Source organism: Centropristis striata, chromosome 16 (genome assembly GCF_030273125.1).
Source record: "Centropristis striata isolate RG_2023a ecotype Rhode Island chromosome 16, C.striata_1.0, whole genome shotgun sequence".
Classification (NCBI taxonomy): Eukaryota; Metazoa; Chordata; class Actinopteri; order Perciformes; family Serranidae; genus Centropristis; species Centropristis striata.
The window spans coordinates 30,538,458-30,565,937 of record NC_081532.1 but is presented as its reverse complement, the minus strand read 5'-3'; the positions used below and the strand labels follow the sequence as shown (position 1 = coordinate 30,565,937).

Sequence of the window (27,480 nt, the reverse complement as noted above, 5' to 3'; positions counted from 1 at the left end):
ATCTGTAAAGAATTGTTCAATTATTTATTGGCCAACTATTAATCAGAACATAAACCACTCAGAGTGGTATCATTCTTTTGATCAAATAAAAAAAAGAAGCAAATATGCTTTCCCCCCAAATGTCGAACTATTCATTAAATACATGTAAAGTTTCTCAAATGGCCAATTTTAAAACATCAGCAAAACATTTATATATGTATCTCAATTGTATCATAATCATAACTCAGCAGAATGTACAATTATAGAAATATTATGGACAGAATGGAGATGCAGCAACCTGCATTCATCCTACAAGCACAGTGTAAGAATTTTTACATAAATTCATATTTTAATAGCCATGTCACATTTGCTGATATCTTCATGTGTATAACATTATATATTATTTAAACAGAGGTTAAGCTGCATAAGCACCCTTATGTCTGACAATTTACCAACTATAATCCACATACACACACAAAGACATTAACATCCAGACCAGGGTCCAAACAAACACACACACACACACACACACACACACACACACACACACACACACACACACACACACACACACACACCTTATCACTGGTATAAGCAGGAGACAAACAAGTCAACAGGCACAGCTGGCGCCAGTATAACAGAGAACTCGAAGTCAAAACCAGAGGAGGGAATGTCATTTGAACAAACAACAGCAAACAAAATGGAACAAAAGATTTCTCAAGATTTCGACGGGCATTCGAAGTCTCATCATCAAACATTTGGACAAGGTACAACTAGCTTTAAATCAAAATCAGTGTTTGACCAATGTACTTTTCTGTCTTTTCTCTTTCGAGCAGACTTGGTGTAAGTTAATTCAGTGACTGAGACTTAAAATGTATGTCAAATATCATTAAGTATAATCTTTAAATTTATGTAATGGTTCCACAACATGATGATTTTAACTCGATTATCTACATCTATCTATTATTTATATATATATATATATATATATATATATTTTTTTTTTTTTATATGTCATTTCTCTGTAGCGCATTAGAAGCTAAAAAGCCCCATAATATGCTTTTAATTTGATAAGATAAGTCTAACCAATATACTATTAGGTTTTAACTCAGAGGAACATTATCAAGGTCTGTTTACAGAAGGAGGTGGATCTGCGTTTCCACACCACCGACTGGTTATAGTCAGCCTGGGCCTGCTCAATGCTGCTCTAATAATAACTGCTGTTGTCATTGGGATTTACTGTGAGTATGACAGTTCACATAATACTGATGATTTCCTCTATCTAATGTACAAATCCAGTATGAACTTACATTACTATATATCAAAATATGGTTGTGCAAGACTGTATACACAATTTAAGATATTAATGGCAATAAAAATGTATTTTATCAAGAAAATATTGAATTGGTTAACATGCTGTACAAGTGTGTACAACACCGAGTGGACATTTTTAACTAGAAGTGTGTATCTCACTGACTGTGACAGATGTGTAACTTGATATGTAGTGAATGATTTGCTGCATCTAGAGACACATTTGCTACATGAATTATGTATTTTGTATCGCTGTGGCTCCCTCAACAACAAAAAAAGCCACCTTATATATAGAGAGAGATCCAAATAAATGTTTCCCTGAAATAAGGTGGCTTTATATATATATATATATATATATATATACATATAGATAATATTATATACAGTACAGGCCAAAAGTTTGGACACACCTTCTCATTCAATGTTTTTCCTTTATTTTCATGACTATTGACATTGTAGATTCATCAAAACTATTAATGAACACATGTGGAATTATGTACTTAACAAAAAAGTGTGAAATAACTGAAAACATGTCTTATATTCTAGTAAGCAAAGGGTGGTTACTTTGAGGAATCTAAAATACAGGACATGTTTTCAGTTATTTCACACTTTTTTTGTTAAGTACATAATTCCATATGTGTTCATTCATAGTTTTGATGCCTTCAGTGAGAATCTACAATGTAAATAGTCATGAAAATAAAGAAAAACGCATTGAATGAGAAGGTGTGTGTCCAAACTTTTGGCCTGTACTGTATATATATATATATATATATATATATATATATATATATATATATATACACACACATGTACTGCACTTATAAAGCGCTTTTCTCATTCACCGTTCACACACACATTCATACTGGTGGCCAAGTCAACCCTAAACGGTGCCACCTGCCACCATTGGGAATTCATTAATACACCGATGAATGCAGCATCAGGAGCCATTTGGGGTTCAGTATCGTGCCCATGATACTTTCACATGTAGGCTGCCATGGTGCAAAAACTTCACATACCAGTTTTGCTCTTTCCCATTTTATACCTCAGGTGCCAAAGGTGATTTCCTTCAGGTTCCTAATTCAGCCGCTACACCCCTCATCCTTGAGATGAACTATCTCCGTAACCACAGTGACATCATCAGAGCCAAACTGGAGGCCAAAGCACAATTAGCGAAAGAGCGCGTCAATCATGTCCAACTAAAGCTGCAAGTGAAGCAAACTCTGACCAGTATTGACAGCCTTCAGAGAGAGATCGAGACCCTCACTACAGAGAAGACAAATCTGCTGACTGACAAAACTACTTTAGGTAAGACTGACTTCCAACATGTATTTGCGGTTAAACAGTCCTGTACGTACCAGAGCTAAAATGGTCAAAGCAATGCAATCATTTTTAACAGAATATTACAAAACAGCCAATAACAAAAAATGTTTTTTCCAATCTACTGTTGCAACAGAGGAATCCTGTGGCAGATGCCTACGAGGATGGAGTTTTCTGAAATCATCCTGTTATTATTTTTCTGACCCTGTGTCTGACTCCAAAAAGAACTGGCCGGATAGCAGAGCTCACTGCATTAGTAAAGGGGCCGACCTAATTGTGATCAATAACCTGGAGGAGCAGGTGGGTTTCAATCTCTGAAATAAACATTTTAAGAGGTTTATATTGGCACATTTCATTTAAGGCCTCACTCCTGGTTTTGAAGCCCCATAAAGTTATTTCTTAAGGCTCTCTTAATTACAGTATATGGGAGAAAAATGTCCACCTCATTGCTCATTTTAAGAAGCTAAACAACGTATTCTCATGACAGAGTTTGTTGATTTCTTGCTAAAGCTTTTGCAAAGCGATACGTATGACATCCTACAAAATGTGACACTTGACAACTGCTGTTGTATCCTTCATCACAATCACTGTTTTAAACATCATGAATGCTGTTTTAAACATGCTTTAAATGCTGTAAAATAATTAGGTTTAGCCACCAAAACCACTTCCTTAAGATCAGGCATCAATAACACTATCCTAATGTTAGGAAAAAAGAATTAGGTTAGGCTTATAAAAACAACAGGACACAAACAGCAGTTATTTGACCCTTGCTCCACCCAACAGGGAACCTAGGTGGCTTTTAAAATTACATAGGTTTTTTGACAGTCAAAATTTTGTGGGATTATTTGTCATACAAAATCATTCGAACTGTTAATGGGGACAGCCTGAGGTTAGTGAGAAAAAAAAAGTTTTTTTAGGGCCTTTGATCATCCAGTAAATAAATATACACTGTATATACAGTACAGGCCAAAAGTTTGGACACACCTTCTCATTCAATGTTTTTCCTTTATTTTCATGACTATTGACATTGTAAATTCATCAAAACTATTAATGAACACATGTGGAATTAATTAAAGTGTGAAATAACTGAAAACATGTCTTATATTCTAGTAAGCAAAGGGTGGCTACTTTGAGGAATCTAAAATACAAGACATGTTTCAGTTATTTCACACTTTTTTTGTTAAGTACATAAGTCCATATGTGTTTATTCATAGTTTTGATGCCTTCAGTGAGAATCTACAATGTTAATAGTCATGAAAATAAAGAAAAACGCATTGAATGAGATGGGTGTGTCCAAACTTTTGGCCTGTACTGTATGACTACCAACCTGTGCAACTATGGTGTTAACTCCTGCATTTGTTTTCTCGCAGCAAATTATTTCCTACAACTTTCCAAAGCTGAGAGGCAGTGGTATGTGGTGGCAGAATGGATTCTGGATCGGCCTCACTGACGTAGTGACAGCGGGAACGTGGGTCTGGATTAACAATGTGACCGAAGTGGAAACAGGGTAAGCAGTAAACTGTATATTTCTAGAGCTCTGTGACAATATCATCATGTATGACACATATAGTCGAACTGAATTCTTCTCTGAATGGTTTTTATTTCTTCAAGGTACTGGAGAAGTGGACAGCCTGCTCATGATGGAGATCAGAGTGGCAACTGTGCTGCTTTTTATTACTTTGCAAACAGCAAGGGGACATGGTATAATGGAAACTGCTCTGACCATCAATATAACTGGATATGTGAAATGATGCCAAGCTCAACATAAAACCTCTCAAGTGACAATCCCAATAACTGCACAAATACTTGTATCCATGCAAAATCTTAAAAGAATAAACAAAAACCAGTTTGACACATTTGAATGCATGTTGTATGTAGGACTGCACCTCACAATTATTTTTTAATAGCTGTCTACAGAACATCAGAAAATAGTAAAAATGAAAAAAAAAAATGTCCATCCCAGTTCTTCGAAGTCCAGTGATGTCTTTAAATGTGCTGTTCTTTCAGTCCAAACCCAAAGATATTCATATTAACATGATAGAAAACTGTGAATAACAGGAGATCTCCATATTTGAGAGGCTGGAACAGTAATTTATGCCATTTTTGCATAAAAATACTCAGTAATGCTTTATATTAAGGTCCTTGTAATAAACATTAATTAACAAGTAATAAGGCATTGTTCTCGCTTTAGATCCCTTTAGCTGCAAAAAGCATAGTTAACTGTTAACAAGTGCATAGTTAACTTATAATAGATGAGCAATAAAGTATATTTTAATATCAATAACCAAATTACCAAATATTCTTTAATGATGAAGTAATAATTGTAATGGCTGGCCATTTTATCGTGGCAGCTCTAGCTCTTTTAATCTGTGTAATTCCGAATGTTAACATCCAATCACAACACGTGATCATTTTTAGGGACTACACTTCTACAGACATCTGTGTGCATTACAATTAAACAGTAGCTGGACTGTAGCAGACGAGGCATTTTCCCCATGTTATGTTTTAGCAAAAAAAACAGCTATTTGAAGTGCTCTACATCTAGTCTACAACACTAGTTACACACATTGCTCATGGTTCCATTTCATATGAAGTTGTTGATAGTCATTTTGTTACTATAACCATAACTACATGATCTGATAAAGCACCATATGTCCAGTTGTATATGGAAGAAAATTTCTGCCGTGTAATAACTTTATGACATAAAACTAAATTAAATAAACACCTAAAGAAAGGCATAAAGCTTGAGTGTTTTAATATAATGACACTGCACTTTAAATTACCTCCACCCCCTGTAAATTTTTAACAAATGAACTTGATTTTCTGTTTGTAATGTTACACACACACACACACACACACACACACACACACACACACACACACACACACAGAGCTACACACAGGGCAATGTCCGAATAAATAATCTCTTCCCAGAAAATCAAGCCGGACTGCTCTCATTTTAACAGTCAAAATGGAGGAAGGAGAAAATTCAGCTGGCACTTCTGGTGGTTCATATAACAAACTGATTTATCATGATGACCTCAGCGGAGACGAGCAAACTCTCTACTCAAGCCAAGAAAAACAACAAGGTATAGTGGATGAGAAGGAAAGAAATTATTTAGAAGATTCTGTTAATGAAGTCTGTTATTTTATACTGATCCTAGATTCTAAAAAAGTACTGGAAAATATCATTGAAGACACTGTACTCATTTCTATACGTTTTTTTAAAATGTGTGCTTGTTTTGCTAAAAGTGCATGTTTTTTAAATCACTGAATAGCTCAACCATTGATTTTCATCGATACTGTCTAGAATATACAGATAAGTGTCAAATTATATTTGAAAAACTTTAAGTGCCTCAGCCTTCTGGATATTGTTTTGATACTAACTGAACTGATACTGATATCAATCCACCACTTTTCTGTGTAGTGTCCATGTCCATGGTGAGACCTGGATCCAGTTTGGATCATTACAAACTTCTCACAGTGAGCCTGGCCGTGCTCGCTGTCATTCTACTAGTAGTTGACATCGGCCTGGGAGTCTATTGTAAGTCACTGTTAACCCCTCTCCTAGATTTACAAAATGGTAAATATGTGTATACACTACTGGTCAAAAGTTTTAGAACACACCAACTTTTCCAGAATTTAATTGAAAATGATGCAGTTTAATGTCTCAGTGTACTCTGAAATTAATGCACATTTGCAACATTTAAAATTCTTTATTGAGCATGATAGTGTTTTGAAAATAAAAAAAGATTCAAAATCACATTTTATGTTGGACTAAAGGACTAAAAAAAGACACAAAATGACAAAAAAAAGACACAAAATGACAAAAAAAGACACCAAAAGACACAAAATGACCAAAAAAAGACACAAAATGACTTACAAAGACATGAAAAGAATTAAAAAATGGACAAAATAGCCCAAGACTCCATAGAGTTAAGTTGTTAACCCATTTCTTGTTCCCTGAAAAAGGTTGCGGTTGATGCAGTTTAATGTCTCAGTGTACTCTGAAATTAATGCACATTTGCAACATTTAAAATTCTTTATTGAGCATGATAGTGTTTTGAAAATAAAAAAAGATTCAAAATCACATTTTATGTTGGACTAAAGGACTAAAAAAAGACACAAAATGACAAAAAAAAGACACAAAATGACAAAAAAAGACACCAAAAGACACAAAATGACAAAAAAAAGACACAAAATGACCAAAAAAAGACACAAAATGACTTACAAAGACATGAAAAGAATTAAAAAATGGACAAAATAGCCCAAGACTCCATAGAGTTAAGTTGTTAACCCATTTCTTGTTCCCTGAAAAAGGCCTACCGGTACTTGAATAATTCTGAAATGTACATTATTTTTCAGTTTTGGTTAACCTTACCTTTTTTTATTTACCTCTGGCAGTTCACCACTTACCTTTGTACCCTTTCAAGCTGTTCATTTGACTTGAACTGCTTGAATTTCAATAAAAAACAAGAAAAATTGGTGTGTTCTAAAACTTTTGACCAGTAGTGTATATATATATATATATATATATATCAATATAATTTCATATATATATATATATATATATATATATATATATATATATATATATATATATATATATATATATATATGAAATTATATTGATTAAAATGCTATAAATGCCTGAGCACCAATCATTTTAATACAAAAAATATTTTTCATTAATTTTTTATCAGCACCCAATTACTGTGCTGATGTTTGACTTTTTAATTTTTTTATGTGTCATGTACATTAACTATAAAAAGTGTTGTAACACGTCTTGACCACTTACAGATGGTAAACTCACTGATGGGCAGCACACAGTAATGGACATCGGCAGTGAGGTGTCCAAACTGCAGGCTACTTACAACACTGCAGTCCAAAAAAGGGATGAAGTCAAGAATGAGTTGGCAAGTGAGATCCGTGAGCAGCAAGTTACCAAATGGGAGATTGAACACCAGAATAAAAGAAGCAAAGACTACAAAAAGAAGAGTGATGCCCTTCAAATGGAAATTGCAGCAATAAAATCACATATCCCAATGATGAGTGAGAGCTTTTTTTTGCTGATTGTTTGTGTTATCATGGTATGAATACATAATTATTGTGACTCAACCAACAACACATCATGTTTCCATTTTCTTTTGGTAACAGAGGAGGGCTGCAGACACTGTCTACCAGGATGGATTTTCATGGAGTCACTGTGTTACTACTTCCCTTTCTCTGATGCTATTTCGCGCAGAGGATGGCAGGAAGCCAGAGAGTTCTGCATGAAACAAGGAGGTGACTTGGCAGTCGTAGACAGCCGAGAGAAACATGTAAGACTCAAAATGTAGTTAACACGTTGATATTTCTGTAAAAAAAATGTGCCATTTCATTTTTGTAATTCTCTTTTATAACACTCTACATTTTATTTCTGAGCAGCAAAAGGCTCTATGTTGCACAAAAAAACAACAATTTAAATTAATGTACTTGACATTTGTGTGTACTTTTCCTGTGTTGACAGCTGGCAATAAGTCAGTTGATAAATAGCTTTCAAGTCTCCATAAGATCCATAAGCCAGAGTGGATACTGGATCGGACTGAGAGATGTGGAGGAGGAAGGGACTTGGAAATGGCACGATGGAACAAGACTGACTGAGGGGTAACTGTACATGCTAAAAAACATAGAAACATTGTATATGTGATTATAAGAATTGTTGTGATAACACATTCACATACTTTCAGGTACTGGAATGATGGAGAGCCAAATGACCAGGGTGGTGAGGACTGTGCAGCTACATATCCCAGAAACAATCCCTTCAAGGCCTGGAATGATGCTCCATGCACTCATGGACTGAAATGGATTTGCCAAATGCCACCAACCTTCGCGAGTTAAAGTGATTTTTTAAAATCACATTTAGTGTTCAATTTATTGTTTGAATGAATACTTAACTATGTCATATTTTTCTAAATCTTTTTATTGTCATGTCAATGTGTGGAGACTACAAAAATGACAAGGAAGGTTAAAATACAAAAAATACATCTGATTTCTGAAATGATCTATAAAATGTAAGCTTTACTATGTACATAAATGTATAACTACTATACAGATCTGTGCACTCGGTTACCAGTTTATCAGGAGAACACCCGCCTTTGTAAAATCCTGCAAGTCATATGTTGTGTGACAAAGCAGCATTTAGAGTGTCAGTTAGTTGTTCAGCTTGCAAATGCACCAGATAGTTAGCATTACGTAAACCATAAAACTTAGTCAGCATTACATAAACCACAAAACTTATTCAGCATTACATAGACCATAAAACTATATGTAAACTTAACCACTTCCCCAAACAGCAGTCTTGTTGGCCTTTTCACACCCTGCTGTTGCAAGGATTTACTAAGCATGGTGTGAAAAGCAAAGAACTACCAGTGATCTGGGATTCTGTAAGGAAGTAAAAGCTTGAAGATCAGTGGGCTCAAAGGAGAATGGTCAGGAAAGTGCAAAAGAATGAACAAGCCAGAACAAGGCCAGTTACATCCAAATTCAATGCTGGTGTGCAGAATTTAGACAGAAAATGCACCCCACAGGACTATCTCCAGTGGGACACAACAACACACTCTGTCACATTAATTTAAAGGTAATCCTAATAAACTGGCAATTAAGTGTATAGCCTGTATACCATTTGATAAATAAACACAAACCAAAACTAATACCAATTTGTTGATTTCCATGTCTGACTATTACCAACCTCATTTGTAATAACTTTTGGTTCCAAAACCTAACACAACAGTTTAGTATCTCTTATCTTGACAGCTGCATTATCCAAACCACACCTTGCTTCCTTAGCATGCTGCTCGAACGCTCACAGCACAGCAAAGTGCTCCCGAAGTTGCTTAAGTAGCTGCTGAGTGTCCACGTGCTCCGGAAAAGAATCCTCAGACTTTTGGGCGGCAGTGTAACTGCTTTGAAGGTCTCCAATCTGGAAACGTACAAAAATATAATGTTGTCACACTCTAACATGAAGATTATACTCTGTCTTTTAACTACTGCACTGTTTAGATGAGTTACATAGGGATAAATTACCTTTTCAGAGAGAATGGAGAGATTGAAGTGTGGCTCATACATGTGAGGGGCCAGTGATGCAGCAGTTTGTAGGAAGGCTTTCGACTGTTTCAAACATAACAACCATTAATATTGTCAACATCATAATTACTGATCAAAATTTATATGAAAATAACTCTTGATTTTCAACTTCCCTGACATGAAAATCTGATATAAAAATTCTTACTGCCAGAGCTCGCCTCCGCCACATCTTTGCCAGATGACACATTTTACATCATTTGACAGAAAGCAGAAATCTGGCCCGAATTGCAGCCTGCTTTTTCCTATTTATAGTAGGATTGCATCTGAGGAGCGGGCAGAGATATCTTCTAAATCAGACAGCTAAGACATCATACTGCCACCTAACCTGCTCAGCAGAAGTTCAAGTTAAGCCTGAAGACTGATTTTCAACCACATTTTTAAGGCAACTTAAAAAACCTTTACAATATGTACTTTTTGACATCTAAACAACCCTACCAAATAATAGTTGTTCACAACGCTCCCATTCCAACTGTCATCATCCAATAACACACCTGTTTCTTACTCCAGCCCTTTTTTTAGCTTGTGTTAGCATGACAGCAACACAACCTTTCAGCTGATGGCTGACATCTAGCTGCATGTGACGGAAGCACACAGCCCAGGCTGCTGTTGGATAACAACAGTCCCGTAAAGTATGTATCTCATAATATCTCGGCTCATATCTTTATATTAATGCTAAATTGTGACTGCCTAGCTTTTGGTTGGTTTAATTGGTGGAGCTTGTTGGACTTCTGGTGTGCAAGCGTAACTTTCGAATGAATACTGTATTGTAGGGAAAAATTTCAAACAATCATCACTGTTTTTTAAAGAGATGACTGACAGATCAAGGCAGAGGAAGACAGCAGCAAACCCCGACATAACCTTAAACAGGGCTGTTGGTTGAAAATGTTCTAAAAATAGTATATATTTATACTGATTTCTGATTTCCTTTAGTTGGGCCTTTTTTTAGGTGGCTAAAATAGGCCTAGCTGCTGCCCCCGTACACAGCAGTACATTGTTTGGATTCCATGTCGGTGCTCCTGCCTGCATTTCCAAATTTGGAAAGTTCCAAAAGCCATCTATAGGTAATACACAGACTATGGACAAGTACCTCATGCAACCCAATTTCAAAAGATCCGAACTATTCCTTTAAGATAGGTTTTATATAATTTGATTGTAAGAATAACACTAATGACTTGAGTTTAATGGTTCTAAATCAACGAGCTGTGTAACATCATATCTAGGGGTTTTTGAAAGGACACTAATATGATCTCATACCTCACATTTTTACCACTGTAATTACATTACATTACATTACATGTCATTTAGCAGACGCTTTTGTCCAAAGCGACTTACAATAAAATAAAATAAAATAAAATAAAAGCTAAATGACTTAGAAATCTATCTTCACCTGTTCGATTCGACCTTTGCGCAGCTCCAGCACAGCCAGGTTGTTGTAGGCCTCAGCATGGTCATTATTACAAGCCAAAGCCAGTTTAAAACACTGGTAGGCCAGTGTCAAGTCCCCTATGCCCTGTAAACACAGAACACATGCACTTTGTACCTACTTCGATTTGTAAGCATCTGACTGGGAGTTCTACAGTATTTGCAAACAGTCAATACTCACCACAGCCACGTGTCCTATATTATACCATACATCAGCCTGCTCTTCATCATTAGCTACCAGAGCCAGAGCCCTCTCAAATGAGGACAGGGTCATGTCATACTGCTGGGCGTAGAAGCAGCACAAACCCAGGTTGTTGTACAGCTGGCAGTTATACACTCCCATCTGGAGGAGCCGCCTAACAATGGGAGAGTCTTATTAAATCACAGATGGGATATCATTTTTCATTACATGTACTGTAACAATTCATAACAGAAATTATGCATAAATGTTCATCTGACCTGTAGAAGCGCAAAGCGATCTCAGGCTGATCAGTGTAGAAGTGATTGCTGCCTATACAGGCAATAGCCTCCACGTGAGTGTTGTCCTGCTTCAGGACATCTTTGTAATACTCTGTGGCTGATGAGATGTTGTTCATCTCCTGTGACAATATCACAGTATATTACATTACAGTATAAACAGTACATGTGTTTTTTTTTATTTCATCTGGCAATTGTATAAGGAGAGAAAAATAAGAAGACTCTATAATAGGGACCATACTGTACCTCATGTATGCGAGCGATTCCTGTTAGAAGAGTAACCTCACCAGGAAAGTGGTCCAGGCCTTGTTTGAAAAGGTTGAGTGCTGTTATTGGTTGATCCAGGCGCTGATACACCTAGGGGAAAAGACAGGCAAGGTTTTTCATTTATTAGCAATGGGCTCAAAGAAAGAGCATTTTCCATTGTGCGTCTAATTAGCAATGTGTGCCTACCTTCGCAAGGTAAAGATATGAATCCACCACCTCTTGATGGTTGAGAGCTGATCGAAACTGTTTTTCTGCTTCTCGATATAAACCAAGCCTACAAAGGTCAGAGACATCAATCTTTACATCAATCAGAAAAAATAAAATTTCAATTAATACTAGAAATGTTGACCGCCAACAATTTGGATGTCTGTTAGTTACCTGTAGTAGCATTTCCCCAGCTGAACTTTCCACCACCAGTCTTTGAACTGAGCATGCTCAGTAGCTTGAGCAGCCAAATCTAAAGCCTTGACAAGAAATATAAAGTTTTTGTTGCATCCTTAATAGTCAACAATCTTAAAAAGTAAAGCTATTTTGTTTTACGGTGCAAATTCATTAAACACTTACATTTTTTACATCGTTTTCATGATGGAAGATGTACTCAAACAGTGTCTGAGAAGGGAAATAGTGGTTACTTGACATGTCTGAGAAAACAATGATCGTGATTCATTTCTGCAAGTCACAGTCTCAGTCTTACCCGGGATAAATTGGGCTTTTGGGAATACTTGGCCAGATTCAATCTCGACAAGTTTATAAACGGTCCTTCTGGGTTGGTTAACATTGAAGCCTGGAAAAAATAGTGTGACAAAATGTCATGCAAAAATATTTCAGGCTTTCTTCAAAGTCATAACAGCAACATATAAGAATACTAAAACATATATGTCATTGATCTAGCAATGTAGAAAATATGAGAACATAAAAGTATCTAAACAAAGATCAGTGAATCTAAATATCAAATTTGATTTATTTTTCAAAGAAAGATAATATTGGGCAGGTTCTGTGTTTCAAATAGAAGAGTTCTTGTGGGAAAAGTATATTTGTATTTCACACAGAGCCTTTCATTCCCTGTAGACTGACACAATTGAAGGCATATTTACTCACTGTTCCGAGACGGATGAATCTGCCAGAAGCGCTAGTGACAGGACGAGCAGTGCTTGCAGTGCGTGGGGTCTTGATGGCCTGCTCCATTGTGCCAGGACGCCCTGACTGTGTGCTGGGTCTCACAAACCCTGTAATAGGACGACCTGATTGTGTCATAGGCCTTGAATTGAGAGAAGAAAAGGTGTTTCTTACTTTATTGAAAGTGTCATCAAGGAAAAAATTTAATGGTATAATGCAAGCACTGCCTGGCAGACAGTACCTGACAGCTGGAGTAGGACCTCCGCCCTGGCTTGTTCCAGGGAGCCTCAGCGATGTTCCAGGTCCTGGAAGAAAGTCAAGTCTTACCAATCAAACCGATTTAGTCATTAAGTTTTTTTTTGTTTTTTGTACTTGTGGTGCTGACAATAGTTCAAACCTACGAGCAACTTGAGCAATAGAGCTCTCATCTAGCATCATCTCAGCAATGCCTTCCTGGTCGACCTCAATTTCATCAATGTACACCATCTCTGTAAGAGCACGGGTTTTCAAGCTCCAGGCAGCCTGTTAAAAACACAATGTTTCAGTCTCAGAGATGGCCTCGGATTTAGACGTGAACATGTTTCAGTCAGCGTTTATGTTGAAACATCAGCATGAAAAGCAGGAAAAAGAGTGTCAGAGTAACACTGTTACCTCTGAGATAAGTGAGGAGGAGGACTCCTAAAGACAGCATGGAGTTAGTGAGAGGAAAACGAAGTTGAGGACAGATGTGAATAAATGGGGAAAATGAGAAATGAATGGAAAACATGTTGCAGAGAAAACCAAAAAGAGAAACGTGAAAATGAAATGCAGTAGTAATGAAATAAGTAGTGGCCAGGAAAGTGTTCCAGCAACAATTCAGGCACAACTGATTCAAATAGCCGCCAGTAAATGCAACAATAACTCAATTTAATTCCGATAAACTACATGGACTTGACTGATCAGGATTATACAACAGGTTCCACCGCTTCCCTGCGTTAGCAAACAAGCTGGCTTTCCTTAATCGCTAATCGCTAGCAGGCTAGGCTAACCCGGCTAACTACATCACAGTACCTGGTCGTAGGGGTTGTCTTGTAATATCTTTGAGCAAATATCTGAACATTTTTGGAGGTTCCGCCTCCTGAAATAGCTCCACGCCAGGAACAAAGGGTCCATCGTCACCTCCATTACGTTGGTAGGAAAAAAAATAGGTGTAAAAGTCGGCTACCAAGCTGCTGAACCAAGCTGGGATGGTGGCGAGTAGGAAGCTTCCTCTGTTGCTCAGCAACGGCGGAAGAGGGCGGTTCTTCGCCGTCATAGTTTCCTCTTTAAAAAATAAAATAACGTCACCCTGTTAAAATAATCGCCTAACTCATTTTTTCAAGTTTTGCAGGAAACACAAAAAACTTCACCAAAAGTGTAACATATGACATTTATTGATAATTTCACTCAAAAAGGATGTAACAAAGGATGGCTATTGGCATAGTAATAACACTGTGTGTAAATTATGTAATTTAAGAGAAATAAATGACTTAGGCAATTTTTTGAACATGCCTTTGTGACTTAAGCAAGATATGGTAAGACTTTATTTTGAAGGTGTCTACATAAGAGTCACACAAGCCTGTCAGAAACATGACATGACAAGTATCATGAGCATTAATGTTACTTCAAAGTGTCATTAATGTCCATGACACATCCCATGTCATGTTTATGACACGCTCATGTCACTCTTATGTCAGGACAGGTTGTAAGTACAGGTGTATTCATGACAGTTAGTTGTTATATAGATAAATTCCATTTTATTCCAATCTTTAAAAAATAGTTTATCAGAAAAATCCAGCTTTAGGCTTGTTTGTTTTCTTTTTTCATGATGTTTGCCATTATAACTGAGTTATTCTGCACAAAACACATTTTGAGTTGTTTACACATCTAGGCATGATTGTGCTGATTCCACAGAGATGAAGGACCTATCATTGCAGTGAAAAACAAGGTCACAGTGAACACAAAACGCCCTGAAACGGCTCGGCTTGGGCTCAGAGGGTTAATCTTAAATTCAAATAATGTTATCCAGTTTGAAATATTAGCCTAGCATACATGGATGAAATTTTGATTTCAGAGGTGAGGGGGACACAAGTATCTTTAATAAAACTCAAACTCTTTCAATTCACTGTGTTCTCTAGTTGTTCTTCTAGTTTTCTATTGTTACTTTTAAGTTTACTGTTCCCTTTTTTGGTTTGACCTTTTTGACCTATATCTCCTTCAGCCTCTCCTCCTGTATCTCCTTCTGCATCTCTACTATCCATCACCTGACAAAAATATATTGATCCATTACATGAACGGTGTGACAATTTGAAAATCATCAATTTTGATGATACGGTTATAGAGGAAAAAACGTAGTTTCACAATTATCATGAGTATGGATGTATAAAATCACATTTGTAATCCGAGGTTTTATTGTGATTTTTAAACAGTTGCTGCCTTTCAAAATGCATAAAAATAATGAATAAAAATAATCAAAAGTATATCTCTTTGGCATTAAATATAAGCTTTTTTTTTAAAAAAAATTTCTGCATCGTTGAGGTTCTACAGTTATAATAATAATAATAATAACAATAATAACAATAATAATAATAATAATAATAATACATTTAATTTATCAGTACTTTAAAACTCAAAGACACTTTACAAGATTACTAAGAGCTTTGAAATTGATGAGGAGGATCTTGAAGTGGATGCTGCTTTATTGGGAGCCAGTGAAGTGTTGCAGGATGGCTGTAATCTGAGTAATTTACACTTTGACTTCTAAAGATGTCTCTTATGTCCACTTTCAAAAACGGCCTTTTGAAAAAGTTCAGGGGACATGTCCCCTGTGTCCCCCCCAAAAAATTCCGTCCGTGCTAGCAGAACTTTTACAGCTATGACGGAGCTGTCCTCTCCTTCTTTCCCCCACCGAAGGATCTGATTGGACGACACGCGAATCCGTCATTTTTGTGGGCGGTGCTTGCGGAATAACATTGCAGCTCCATCTTTGTAGGATTTGACAGGAGCTTTGACCTGTGTCGAAGAGGACCGCGAGCCTCGGGCTGAAGAAGTACGAGCGGATTTTCACAATGAGAACAACAGCTTAGAAACCTGTTTCTTAAATAGAGGCAGGGGGGCTTTCATCTTAGCGGACAGCGAGACTATAAATTCACATGACCCTCAAACATGCCTAATTTCAACGCTCTCTCTGGAATGGTGGAAATCCAGCGGAACTAATGGGACACACAGGCTTAAAATAAATCCTTTTTGGTGAATGACACTATATCTGAAAACCTACGTGATAGCGACAGAGAGACACACACGGAAGTGCGGACATGGCTGACAGAACTGCTCCCAACTGCCACCTGAGACTGGAGTGGGTGTACGGATACCGGGGACATCAGTGCCGCAACAACCTGTTCTACACCGCCGCCAAGGAAATAGTCTATTTTGTCGCCGGTGTGGGAGTTGTGTATAACACCCGGGAGCATAAGCAGAAATTTTACCTGGGACACAACGATGACATAATCAGGTAATGATTCAAATTACAGTTGGTTTCAGGACCTCGGACAGCACTTGACCCACAGCAGAACATGAATTGATACTGTAGTGTTGTCATTGTGGGTGCTGGTGTCACCTTGTGTAATGTAATCTGATTTTTTTTTTTTTTTTTTTTTTTTTTGCTCAAAGGTGCTCACACCTACTCAACAGCATCCCCGAAGTTTGCAAGGTTTTTTTTTTTTTGTTGTTTTTTTTTTTTTTACCAGTCCTCCAGACTGATAGATGGTCTCTCTCACTAAAGATTAAACCGCTGCCACTCCTCTTGTAGTTGCATGGCTGCTACATTATTACATTAGGAGATAATCATTCATCTAAAATGCTCCTTTAATTTATAAAATAGCTACTTAAAACTCAAGGGGATTATTTTAAAATTGTTTTTTTTTGTCTTATTAAAATAGTGTTGAAATGCAAAATAAAGAAATAAATCATGGCCAAACAAGAAATAAGAAAATCAAACAAGAAGTTATATAATAAATTAAAGACGGTAAATTAAAATAATCAGTTAGGTCAACACATTGTAAAAGGCCCTTTCATACTCCTATATATATCTTTAAAATATTTAATGAAATACATAATTGTATTGCCGACTTAATGTAAATTCTACATTTGATAATAATTAAAAATGTAGAGATTTGAAAAACATAGACTTAACATGACATCACCTAATACAATTCGTAGATTAGTATATTGTGTTTTCTTGTGCTGAGTATATAATTTATTTGTCCGCAGAACAGCCTAAAAGTCAAAGATATTTAATTTATGGAAATGTCACAATGAGAAAAGTTGCAAATCCACTCATCAGAGAAAGCGTTAACAGAAAATATTTGCCATTTCTGCTTAATAAATGGCTCAATAATTATTGACTGTTCATTTTCTGTGGATTGTCTAAATAATTAATCAACACAATTTTCTCAGATTGCTGGCACTCCTGCTTTCATTGTTATCTGGCTGCTGTTCAACACATTTTAAAAGCTTTCCAAAACCGCATCTTGCATGTCTTGTTCTTCCAGCACATAGGGAGCAATAATACTAATGTGCAATTCTGAAAAATGCACTTGTGCACAGCTGTCCTTGAGGGTATCCTTGGACTGGAAAGCTTTCTGTGGTCTGTGGCAACTGAAACAAACCTCATCTTTCATAAAAGCACAGCAAACTAACCAGCGTTACATCACACATGTAATGATCCTGCCCATCCTACTGTCTTCTCAGCACGCCACACAAACAGCGACCTGTGTCCAACGCTCCAGTGCTTGTGTTGACATGTGTGTGTGGGTTGGCCTGGAGATGACGAGCATTATATACTGTGTCGGTAGTCAGCTGGACTCCTGCTCCATTATTAATGGGACAATAGAGATACTAACCCTCAGCTGCCCTGTGTCTGAAGTTCAAACGCTTCACTGGAAGAGTCACTCACTGCATTTGCAAAACTAATGAATATTCAATAGTAATAACGAATTGGTAAACCATCAGCTTGGCCATCTGTATGCCTGTTCTCACTATTGCAAATGTGTATTAATTCAGTCAGATAGGGCTCCTTATGGTGTCTTTGGGTCTGTTGCTTTTTCTGCAGCCAGGTTGTTTAAATAGATATAAAGCTTTGCAAATATGAACACATTTACAGAACAATCAACACAGATCTCTTAAGCTGTCTCCTATCGTTGACACAGTCCAGGTACTAGTCATTTTATGTGCACATCTCAAAGGAGTGCTTATGAAGCTCTCATAAACACTCTGACTTAGACTGCTATGGCACAACCAGGAGCAATCCTCAGCAGATTCAGTGCTGAATAACTGTTGGACTCCTCTCACGTTGCAATAACTCATGTGGAATAGTTGCAGCCCCCTCAGATGAGAGATCCCTCTCTCCTTTCTGTTTTCCTCTTTTTTTCTTCATTTCGGTCTATTTTGGTTGTTTGTGAGCTCCATGTAAAATAATGTTTTACTTCACAAATTAATTGCCGGCCTCGCTTCTCCCCACTGGTATTATCTTGCCCTGCAGCCTCTTTTAACTGGTCTCCCAGTCTGATGTGGAGGAGCTAATAGGATAGGGAGTCCTAATAAGGATACAAGACAGTCTGACCTTCTTTATCTGGTTAATTTACAGGTTATAGGACAATAACATAAAAGGCTGAGGATGTGTTGTAGTTAATTCACATTTCCCCTTGAGCTATGTTAGCAAAAGAGTGATATAAACCGTTATTTGCTATGTTTCCCTCACATCTTTCTGTAGTTGTTTCCCCTCTGTTGCAGCTCAGATATGTATTCTACTCCAAAACTCAAAGAGCCTGAGGCTACTGCTTAAAACCTGCAGGAATCTGTAGCACAAAGCTTAATCTTTCCTTTTTGCAATCATGCTGACATGCAGGACATGTACACACTGACCTGAACAGTGAGTGCACATTCAAAACACAGACAAAAAAACTAAAGAGTCTTATCCATCCAATCCAGGTGGTAATGGTGGAGGGGAAGGAACATATTCATATAATGCATATGTTGCATTAATAAGAATATCATTTTCTGTAGCAAAAATCAGGTATTGTGCACGATCTATAATGTCAATATATAGCCAACCCTTGCTGTATTTCCTGCTATTCAAAGTATTGTCTTCTTCATGTCCTTTGTAATGATGGCGCATGAGAGTTAATGAGAGGTTGTTATGGACACAGGAATGAAAAAGACTGTCTCATGTGACAATATCTTGTTAACTTTATGATGGACCACAGCCAGAGTTATGGATTATAGATGCCAGACTGCGGCCGGTCTTGTTTCAGTGAGCTTGGGGAGACGCCGTGAATACATTTGTATTAATATTTATTTTTTCTTGTTAGAATTAGGAGGAAGGTTCTTCCAATAAAATGTGTCAGGTTGCAGAGAAGAGTCTTGCACCTGTACTCTGTGAACTGTATGAGCTAATGTGAACTGACGCTGCATACTAATGTGTGAGCTAAAGTCAAAAGTACAAAAAACTGACAAACATGTTCTGTGAAGTCATTATTGTGCATTCGATGTACGCTCAATATAGAATATTTGAGTGTCAAACAATATTGCTGTTGCACAAATGGAAGCAGTTCATGTGGAACGAATGACTCTCAGGTGAATGTGTGGGAATGTGCTGTCAGGCAATTAATGAGAGCTAATAGATGCGATCCACATATCTCTGTATCCATCCTCCTTTGTTCTAATCTGGATTAATTGACAGTTGACAGCACAGTCATTTGTTGTGCCATGTATTCCCATTCCATATGCATTGATTTCTTGGATTCACTAATAGGTAACAGAAAATGTTATGAGTGGTCAATAGAGGTGTGAGTCAGCAGAGCCACACGATACGATTTTATCCCGATACTTGAGTCACAATACGATATTATTAGAATTTTAAGCATTTTGCAATATGGTATATTGTCTCCACAAAATGAAATTCAATCCAGAATTGTTTTGTCAAATAAGAGAAAATTCTCAGTTTATTCATCTCACTTCAGTCTTTTTATTTCTCCACAATGAGAGTCAAACCCACAGACTGACCAACAAAGTATTCAGTCAAACTGAACTCAACTGATATCAAACAAGTATGGACGACAACAACTGCAGCTTTTTATCAAACTTTCCTCAACTTTAAACTTCACTGCTCTTCCCGACACGATATCCTGACGCACATGGTGCCTATAGATTCCTTAGATGATCTTCTGGTTTCATATGATACCAGTATCTCCAGTATATTCCTAAAAGCTCGCTATGGCCTCATGAAACAACAAAAGGGCGAAAATAGTAACAGCCCACCGGACGTCCAAACACTAAATATCAATACTTGGCAGCTATGAATTGATATTATATATATATATATATATATATTTATTTTTTTTTGGCCATTTTTGGGCTTTATTGATAGGGACAGAATGAAAGGGGAGACAGAGGGGAAGACATGTGAGTCAGATTCGAACCCGGGCCGCCTGCTTACGGGGACAGTGCCTTTATGGTATGCGCTCAACCAGGTGTGCTACCGGGACGCCCGAGAATTGATATAATATTGTCGCGCAAAATATTGTGTTACTATGCTGTGTCGATTTTTTTCAATTGCAACCCTTTGCACTGATAGGTCTGTGCAAAGTTACTCAGAAGGCTGTTTCTCAAAAAAATAACTTCATGACAACAACTATTTTATCATTAGTATACATTATTATACATTGTAAATACAATGTTTAACATTGTCAACTTTATCACTGTGTTTAATTGTCCTACACATTACTGTCGGTGTTTTAGGTTAAGCATCGTTATCTGCATTAACATCATTACATTACATTACATGTCATTTGGCTGACGCTTTTGTCCAAAGCAACTTACAATAAGTGCATTAAACCTGAAGGTACTAGCCTAAGACCACAGGAACCAAGTAAGTACATAATTTAAAGAGTCATCTGTAATCGCTACAGGAGTGCAGTATGCTGTAGAAGAGAAGAGTATTTAAAAAAATAAAAATAAAAAAAAATATATATATATACACTACTGGTCAAACGTTTTAGAACACACCAACTTTTCCAGAATTTAATTGAAAATGATGCAGTTTAATGTCTCAGTGTACTCTGAAATGAATGCACATTTGCAACATCTAAAATTCTTTATTGAGCATGATAGTGTTTTGAAAGTAAAAAAAAGATTCAAAATCACATTTTATGTTGGACTAAAGGACTAAAAAAAGACACAAAATGACAAAAAAAAGACACCAAAAGACACCAAAAGACACAAAATGACTAAAAAAAGACACAAAATGACTTACAAAGACATGAAAAGAATTCAAAAATGGACAAAATAGCCCGAGACTCCATAGAGTTAAGTTGTTAACCCATTTCTTGTTCCCTGAAAAAGGCCTACTTGTATAATTCTGAAATGTACATTATTTTTCCGTTTTGGTTCAGCTTACCTTTTTTTATTTACCTCTTGCAGTTCACCACTTACCTTTGTACCCTTTCAAGCTGTTCATTTGACTTGAACTGCTTGAATTTCAATAAAAAACTGGAAAAATTGGGGTGTTCTAAAACTTTTGACCGGTAGTGTGTGTATATATATATATATATATATATATATATATATATATATACATAGAGAGAGAGAGAGAGATAGATAGATAGGTGACCATGACTTAACCAAGGTATTGTTGGAAGAGTTTGGTCTTCAGCCTGCGGCAAATGTCTAGGCTGTCTGAGGTCCTGATGTCGGTGGGGAGCTCGTTCCACCATTTCGGAGCCAGTATCAATATTCCCCGATATGAATACATCAGTTTTCATATCGGGGAATATCTGTAAACATATGTACCAATACTAAAAGATACCTTTGTTTAAGTTTATTTAATAGTATGTTGATTTCTGCTAAAGTTCTTCTTCTTATAGCCTTTTTTCATGGTATTTCTCCAGTTCTTGACCGTGTGCCCTTACATAATGCTTCATGTTACTGTTTGGTGCATCTGGAGTTAACGTCTTTTATTTATCTTTGTGCTTTTTGTCAATCAGTGTATTTAATCATTTATTATTGCGTCAAGCATGCTCATAAATTTTAAAAGTAGAAACAGATCCAATAGAGGACCAACTAGTGACAAGATTGTAGAAAAAGCACATCGTACCAATAACCTTTACTGCTGGTGACAAAGCTGTCTGCTTCCCTTTGCTTCTTACCTTTACACATATTTCTGGGTGCTCTGTGCAGAGTGTCAGTGAGACACTGAGGTCTTAGGTCCCATCATCACTGTGAGTAGCTGCCTGGGTCTCTAAAGAGCAGATCTGTCTTCCCTAATTAGGATCCTCCAGAGTTCAGTACAGTACAGTTACTTAGCACAATGGCATGAATCAGCATGGTTGTCGGCAAGAATAAAGAAATAAACTTGGACAGGCGTCTCATTTAAGTGGTGGTGTTATGAATGTTTCACACAGATGAGGTGGATGCAGTCACACACACTCTAATATTGTACTCCTCACTTTGCCCTCACTTAAAAACAGCCCAGATATCGGTATTACTTTGGATTATTACAGTGTATTTATGAGTTGATGATGACAGAATTAAATATCACATACTTTTGACCTCAATACTGATGTTTGTTTGTCTGTTTGTCAGGAAGATTATGAAAAAACAAATGACCCAAATTGCATGAATCTTGGTGCAATTGTGTATCAGGGCTCACAGAAGAACCCATTGAATTTTGGAGTGGATCCGAAATATGGAGATGGGCCTATCTGTAGTCTTGCAGACTACAAAACACACCCATTTCACTACACAACACAAAACCTAGTGGATTAAAGTACTTTAGCTCACACCCTGATCTTTTTCTAGACTAATTAGTTTAAACTAATTAGTTTAGGTCCGTAAGTCAAACTTAACTGCAACTCTTTTGTCTCATGTAGGTGTGTCCTGCAGTACTGTGCACCTGCAGATCGACCTGCTTGGAATAACTGGGCAGATACACAAATCATTTTTCATTTTCGCCAACATTTGCGTGATGGCCTCTGCGCTCTCTGAGTTCTTTTTCGGAAGTTCATGTTCATTTTTTTACCTGGAAGGAATCATAAAGACAAATGGATAGAGTTGAACCAATTCGTGTCCATCAATTTGTTGATTGATCAATTATCAATGCGGCCCTGCAAATAGGTTTGCATGAATGTGGAAGGGTGTAGCATGGAAGATCACATTTTGGAGCGATCTGAATCAGTCGATGAATACACATCATTTTTCACTTTAGCTGTCTTGTAATTCATGTTCTTTCAACGTATCAATTAGCTAATGCATTGCTTCAACATTGTTTCCAGTGAAGAGATCCACTAATTTTGATTTGCGACCGTATTTCACGACTAAAAAAACCTAGCTAATATTCCACAAGAGGACTTCTTCCTCTAGGGTGTCATGATGGCATCTTCAGCCAGAATCCAGCCCAATGCCCTATTTTTTTAAAAGATATTTTTTGGCCATTTTTGGGCTTTATTGATAGAGACAGAGTGAAAGGGGAGACAGAGGGGAAGACATGCGGGAAAGGGCTCCGAGTCTAATTCGAACCCGGGCCGCCTGCTTACGAGGACAATGCCTCTATGGCTGAACCAGGTGTGCCACCGGGACGCCCCATTTGAGTTAGTTTTATGATCGACAAGAAGTCTCTTTTTGTCCTTTCAAAATAACAGCATCCGTTATAAAAACAGGCTTTTGCATAGTACTGTATACCGTATATGTCTTTTATTTTGCCCATGTTTTTATACATACTGGAGTATGTATAAAAACATAGTGATTAATGGATTAATTGATCACTAACGTTATAGATGCTGGAGTTGGCAGATTTCTTCCAAACGCCCATCCCTAGTAGTAGTAATAGTACAGCTGAGGACCACCACACTCATATTCTGTATGATTTCACTCCAGGTTTTATGGTTTTAGCTTCCAGGGCAGGTGTTCAGATGGACTTTGATAGGCAGAGGGATTAAAAACATGATGTGGAATCCCATATAGATAGACTTTTAGAAACATGCTAATCCTTTGCTTCTTTCTAATCCACTTTAGGTAAATTCAGACAAAGGAAACTACTGGGAAATGTGAATCAAAGTTGCCTCAGAGACTCGCTATATCGTGAGGGCTTATCATAATTCCTTCCCATGTTTAAAAAAAAAAAAGGAAAACATTTATGCTGGAGTGTGTAAAGGTGTGCCTCATGCTCTCCTGTTTGCCTCTGTTGACCTTTGTCTCTTCCTGTGCTGCTTTTTTGCATCCTCACCGTGAAAAATCAACTCTTCCGGCTGTTTTGTGTTTGCCTCATATCTGCATAAAAACAGGCTGTTTAATTGCTGCAGTATTTAGCTAGTTTTGTACTACAGGACTTGGCAGATGGAAGACAGCATCATCAAACAGCCGTAGCCTATATCAAACAGGAGAACCACAGCGATGCACTGCAGGCTAAGTCATTAGTGATGGCATTTAGCAAGCTCTTCAGCTGAAAGAAATGTAAATGAAACAGTCTTCTTGTTGTAGCTGGCAAAAGAATGCGCTGGATATACCACTCAGTAACATGGACATTTAGTGAGCTGTGAGACATGTGAAAGTCCAGACTGTCAGCGTTTCCTGTAAATACCTTTGGCCTGAGATCGACTCCATTGCTGTTTGACATTTTATTCTTCATATTTCATGTTGTTCCAGTGTCAAACCAGACAGATTTGCTGTGCACTACCTGCTTGTGCCAGAGCAGTTTTCTCTGCTGTGTCTGTCTGCATCTCAAAGTGTTCCATCATTTTTTCTCTCTTCCTCTGAATGCTATTTATAGCCGCTTTGCTCTGATTATATAATTCATAAAAAGTAAGATGCAAAAATTGTGCCAGGTTGGAGAGAGGTTCAACAAAGAAGAAGGTGGGGAAGCGGAGGTGATGAGAGAGAACGAGGGCTGAGGGAGGACAAAGATCAGACCTGTCACATCTCAACCCACCTCAGCTTTCAGTGACGTTACACCGCCGAAGCTTTGTCAGGTCCAAGGTGACGGCGCGTTGCAATGCAGATGAGGTGTCACGAGTCAGACAGATTCAGATTCAGCCTGAGAACTTGGAAGGATAAAGACGGAGGAAGAGAAGTAGATTGAAAGTGCGAAGAGGTGAACATTGAAGAAGGCCACGTTTGGCATGAGCTGCTTGGACTCGGCAGGTTAAGGCTGCCCGGCCTGCGAAGCTGGCTGTCTGAATACAAGCCAGGATTAGAAATGCTGGAGAGCAGTAGGCAAAACAGGCAGCCTGATTATAAAGGAGGGAGCTCCGTCACAGCACGAAATATATAGGCCAGGACAAGGCAAGAGGAAGAATCGCCCAGTGAATCACTCAGGCCTGCCTGGAACGTGACTGGCGGCCGCTGAAAGGATGGGTGGGGCAGGGGGAGGGAGTGACAGCTTTATACAGCAGGCTGTTGCTCAGCTGTAGAGTGGGAATGCTTGTGGGTGGGGGTGGTACGAGTGGAGGGGAGATTATGTAACTGTGTTACAAACATATGCCTGGTGATGCGAGGAAACCCCAGATGAATTGGAAAAGGTGAAATGAGCACAGTATAGTTCAATGGACACTGAAAAAGTGAGCAGAAATGAAATTCACAGATTCACAGAATACTGCTTTTTTTATACACTGCGAGCACCCTGCGGGCATGCATGAAGCCAGGCTGTGTATTTGAGCATGACGGAGTTAATTGGACCATGTCACCTCGTCAAGCTGCCCCTCTGCCTCCATATTCAGACCCAGCACAGACTTAATTTGTTCATCTCATCCCAGTGGTTTCCGCTGGGAGGGTGAATCCCTCATCTGCTCCACACTAACACACACACAAGCACGCAATTGCTAACCAGATGTTTTCTCTCCCTTCTCTCTCTCTCTGTACAGTTTAGCTCTGCATCCGGAGCGTGTGTTGGTGGCCACAGGACAGGTGGGCAAGGAGCCTTACATCTGTGTATGGGACTCTTACACTGTGCAGACGGTGTCCATCCTCAAGGATGTGCACACACACGGCATCGCCTGCCTGGCCTTCGACCTCGAGGGACAGGTACAAATGAAACTCCCCCATAGTGTTATTTGAATTGCATCCTCCTTTTTTGAATTTCTTCCGCAAGGCTTCTGGTTTCTGCTGTGACGAAAAGAGCACAGGCAGAGCTGAATGTGTCAACAGAACTGTTCTGTTTGAGAGGCGCAGCAGCACTAATCAAAACTCCACTAGAGAGCTGCCGGCTGGCTTTTGCAGCTCGCCTGCTGGGCTGAGTTTCTGAATGACACATCTGTGATTACTCCAGCAGTATTGGCTGGACAGCTGCACCCAGACATGCTCTACTTGGTCGATTTTTTTTTACAGGAAAACAGTCCGTTGCAGTGCTTTATACTTTGCATGACAGAGATTGACAGGGCCTGTGGTGCAAGGTGCAAAAAGATTTAGTACAAAGGTGGAAAACTGGCCACCTTTTTTGTGGATATCAACTGTAGTGCACTGAAAGCAACAAATTCTCCAGTGCATGCTATACTTACTGTGGAATCTCTTTCTGAGTTCATGAAGGCAGTACCTACATAAACCAGGATGCATTGTGCGAAGGCTACTAATAACACTCTAAACATAACACAGTGCAGCTGAGGGTTATAAGTTATGCTAATGGAGATAATATAATGAAAACACAGAGACTTGGAACCAGTGTGAACCAAGGAGGCAACAACTCAGCATTTCACTCATCGTTAATGGGTGAGCTAGCCAAACACAAAGCACTCAATACTCTTGTTCAGCAGGTTTTATTAGCACATTCGTATTCCATACATCGCACAATTTCGAATGGCTATTTTACAATACAACAAAGTCCCATACACCGCTCGACTTATGACTGTTGCACTTTTCAGCATTGGCTTTTCAGCAAGACTCAATGCGGCCCTATCTTCCTGCCCTAAATATCACATCAGGACAGAGCCCACTGGTCAACACGTTCCCCTCAGTCATGGTGTTAGAATTGTTAAGTTCACAGAGTCAGTTCCCACAATGCCTTGTGTCTTGAATACCAAGTAGGTTGCCGCCTACTTCCCACCATGTGGGAACTGTCCCACCATGCAGGAAACACCAAATTTCCTTCACAGCAGCGCAACACAATCGGTGACACTCAGTGGTTATCTGCCCTCTCGGTCCTGCTGGTCTTGGTTGTCTTTCTGGGAATCCTGAAGAAGGTCTCTGCCTAGGGCTGGGCGATATGGCAAAAAAATGATCACAATATATTTTTTCATATCGTCTGATCTCGATTATTATCATGATATTTTAAATATATTTTTGAAAGTGCCAGTTTTAAAGCATCTGTATTGAAAATGAAAGAAACTAGAAATTAGTTAAATATTTTATTAACATACAAAGTAAATAACAAAGCAAATTCAATAAGATGTACATAGAAAAATCTAA

The 27,480-nt window shown here is 38.0% G+C and overlaps 4 protein-coding genes across 5 annotated transcripts in view; 3 read left to right on the top strand and 1 right to left on the bottom strand.

Moving 5' to 3' along the window:
• The first annotated feature begins 598 nt into the window (after window positions 1-598).
• On the top strand, window positions 599-5,336 carry LOC131988458 (C-type lectin domain family 4 member M-like). The gene is made up of 6 exons (XM_059353572.1): window positions 599-746; window positions 1,119-1,220; window positions 2,338-2,595; window positions 2,744-2,907; window positions 3,978-4,114; window positions 4,219-5,336. Exons 1-6 carry the CDS (start codon window positions 650-652, stop codon window positions 4,373-4,375), a joined length of 915 nt encoding a protein of 304 aa, XP_059209555.1. The 5' UTR covers window positions 599-649; the 3' UTR covers window positions 4,376-5,336.
• Window positions 5,337-5,540: 204 nt separating this feature from the next.
• Window positions 5,541-8,694, top strand: LOC131988737 (CD209 antigen-like). Its single transcript, XM_059353968.1, has 6 exons — window positions 5,541-5,696; window positions 6,035-6,151; window positions 7,408-7,659; window positions 7,765-7,928; window positions 8,117-8,253; window positions 8,337-8,694. Exons 1-6 carry the CDS (start codon window positions 5,579-5,581, stop codon window positions 8,485-8,487), a joined length of 939 nt encoding a protein of 312 aa, XP_059209951.1. The 5' UTR covers window positions 5,541-5,578; the 3' UTR covers window positions 8,488-8,694.
• A 19-nt stretch (window positions 8,695-8,713) lies between these two features.
• ttc8 (tetratricopeptide repeat domain 8) lies at window positions 8,714-14,336 on the bottom strand. Of its 2 annotated transcripts, XM_059353967.1 has the most exons (14): window positions 14,065-14,332; window positions 13,416-13,536; window positions 13,256-13,319; window positions 12,997-13,156; window positions 12,593-12,682; window positions 12,463-12,507; window positions 12,277-12,362; window positions 12,085-12,172; window positions 11,878-11,988; window positions 11,614-11,753; window positions 11,336-11,510; window positions 11,120-11,242; window positions 9,673-9,756; window positions 8,714-9,568 (listed from the first exon to the last, which is right to left on the bottom strand). In XM_059353967.1, exons 1-14 carry the CDS (start codon window positions 14,176-14,178, stop codon window positions 9,452-9,454), a joined length of 1,518 nt encoding a protein of 505 aa, XP_059209950.1. In that variant the 5' UTR covers window positions 14,179-14,332; the 3' UTR covers window positions 8,714-9,451. The 2 variants fall into 2 exon arrangements, with proteins under 2 accessions (XP_059209950.1, XP_059209949.1); XM_059353966.1 differs by having other exon boundaries at window positions 8,714-9,756; window positions 14,065-14,336.
• A 1,715-nt stretch (window positions 14,337-16,051) lies between these two features.
• The window catches only part of eml5 (EMAP like 5), a 65,203-nt gene continuing 53,774 nt past the window's right edge, over window positions 16,052-27,480 (top strand). Inside the window, exons 1-2 of the mRNA XM_059353223.1 lie at window positions 16,052-16,543; window positions 25,944-26,103. Coding sequence (XP_059209206.1) covers window positions 16,347-16,543; window positions 25,944-26,103 — 357 coding nt within the window. The 5' untranslated portion in view covers window positions 16,052-16,346. The remainder of the gene's footprint in view (window positions 16,544-25,943; window positions 26,104-27,480) is intronic.

Excerpts from the sequence above, each read along its gene's own strand:
- LOC131988458 (XM_059353572.1), top strand. The coding sequence starts at position 650 with ATGTCATTTGAACAAACAACAGCAAACAAAATGGAACAAAAGATTTCT. Across the intron at positions 1,221-2,337 it reads TGTTGTCATTGGGATTTACT|GTGCCAAAGGTGATTTCCTT; the intron begins GTGAGTATGACA and ends TTTATACCTCAG. Across the intron at positions 2,908-3,977 it reads TCAATAACCTGGAGGAGCAG|CAAATTATTTCCTACAACTT; the intron begins GTGGGTTTCAAT and ends GTTTTCTCGCAG.
- LOC131988737 (XM_059353968.1), top strand. The coding sequence starts at position 5,579 with ATGGAGGAAGGAGAAAATTCAGCTGGCACTTCTGGTGGTTCATATAAC. Across the intron at positions 5,697-6,034 it reads AAGCCAAGAAAAACAACAAG|TGTCCATGTCCATGGTGAGA; the intron begins GTATAGTGGATG and ends TTTTCTGTGTAG. Across the intron at positions 7,929-8,116 it reads TAGACAGCCGAGAGAAACAT|CTGGCAATAAGTCAGTTGAT; the intron begins GTAAGACTCAAA and ends CTGTGTTGACAG.
- ttc8 (XM_059353966.1), bottom strand. The coding sequence starts at position 14,178 with ATGGAGGTGACGATGGACCCTTTGTTCCTGGCGTGGAGCTATTTCAGG. Across the intron at positions 13,320-13,415 it reads CTCTATTGCTCAAGTTGCTC|GACCTGGAACATCGCTGAGG; the intron begins GTAGGTTTGAAC and ends ACTTTCTTCCAG. Across the intron at positions 9,757-11,119 it reads GCAAAGGTCGAATCGAACAG|TCGAAAGCCTTCCTACAAAC; the intron begins GTGAAGATAGAT and ends TGTTTGAAACAG.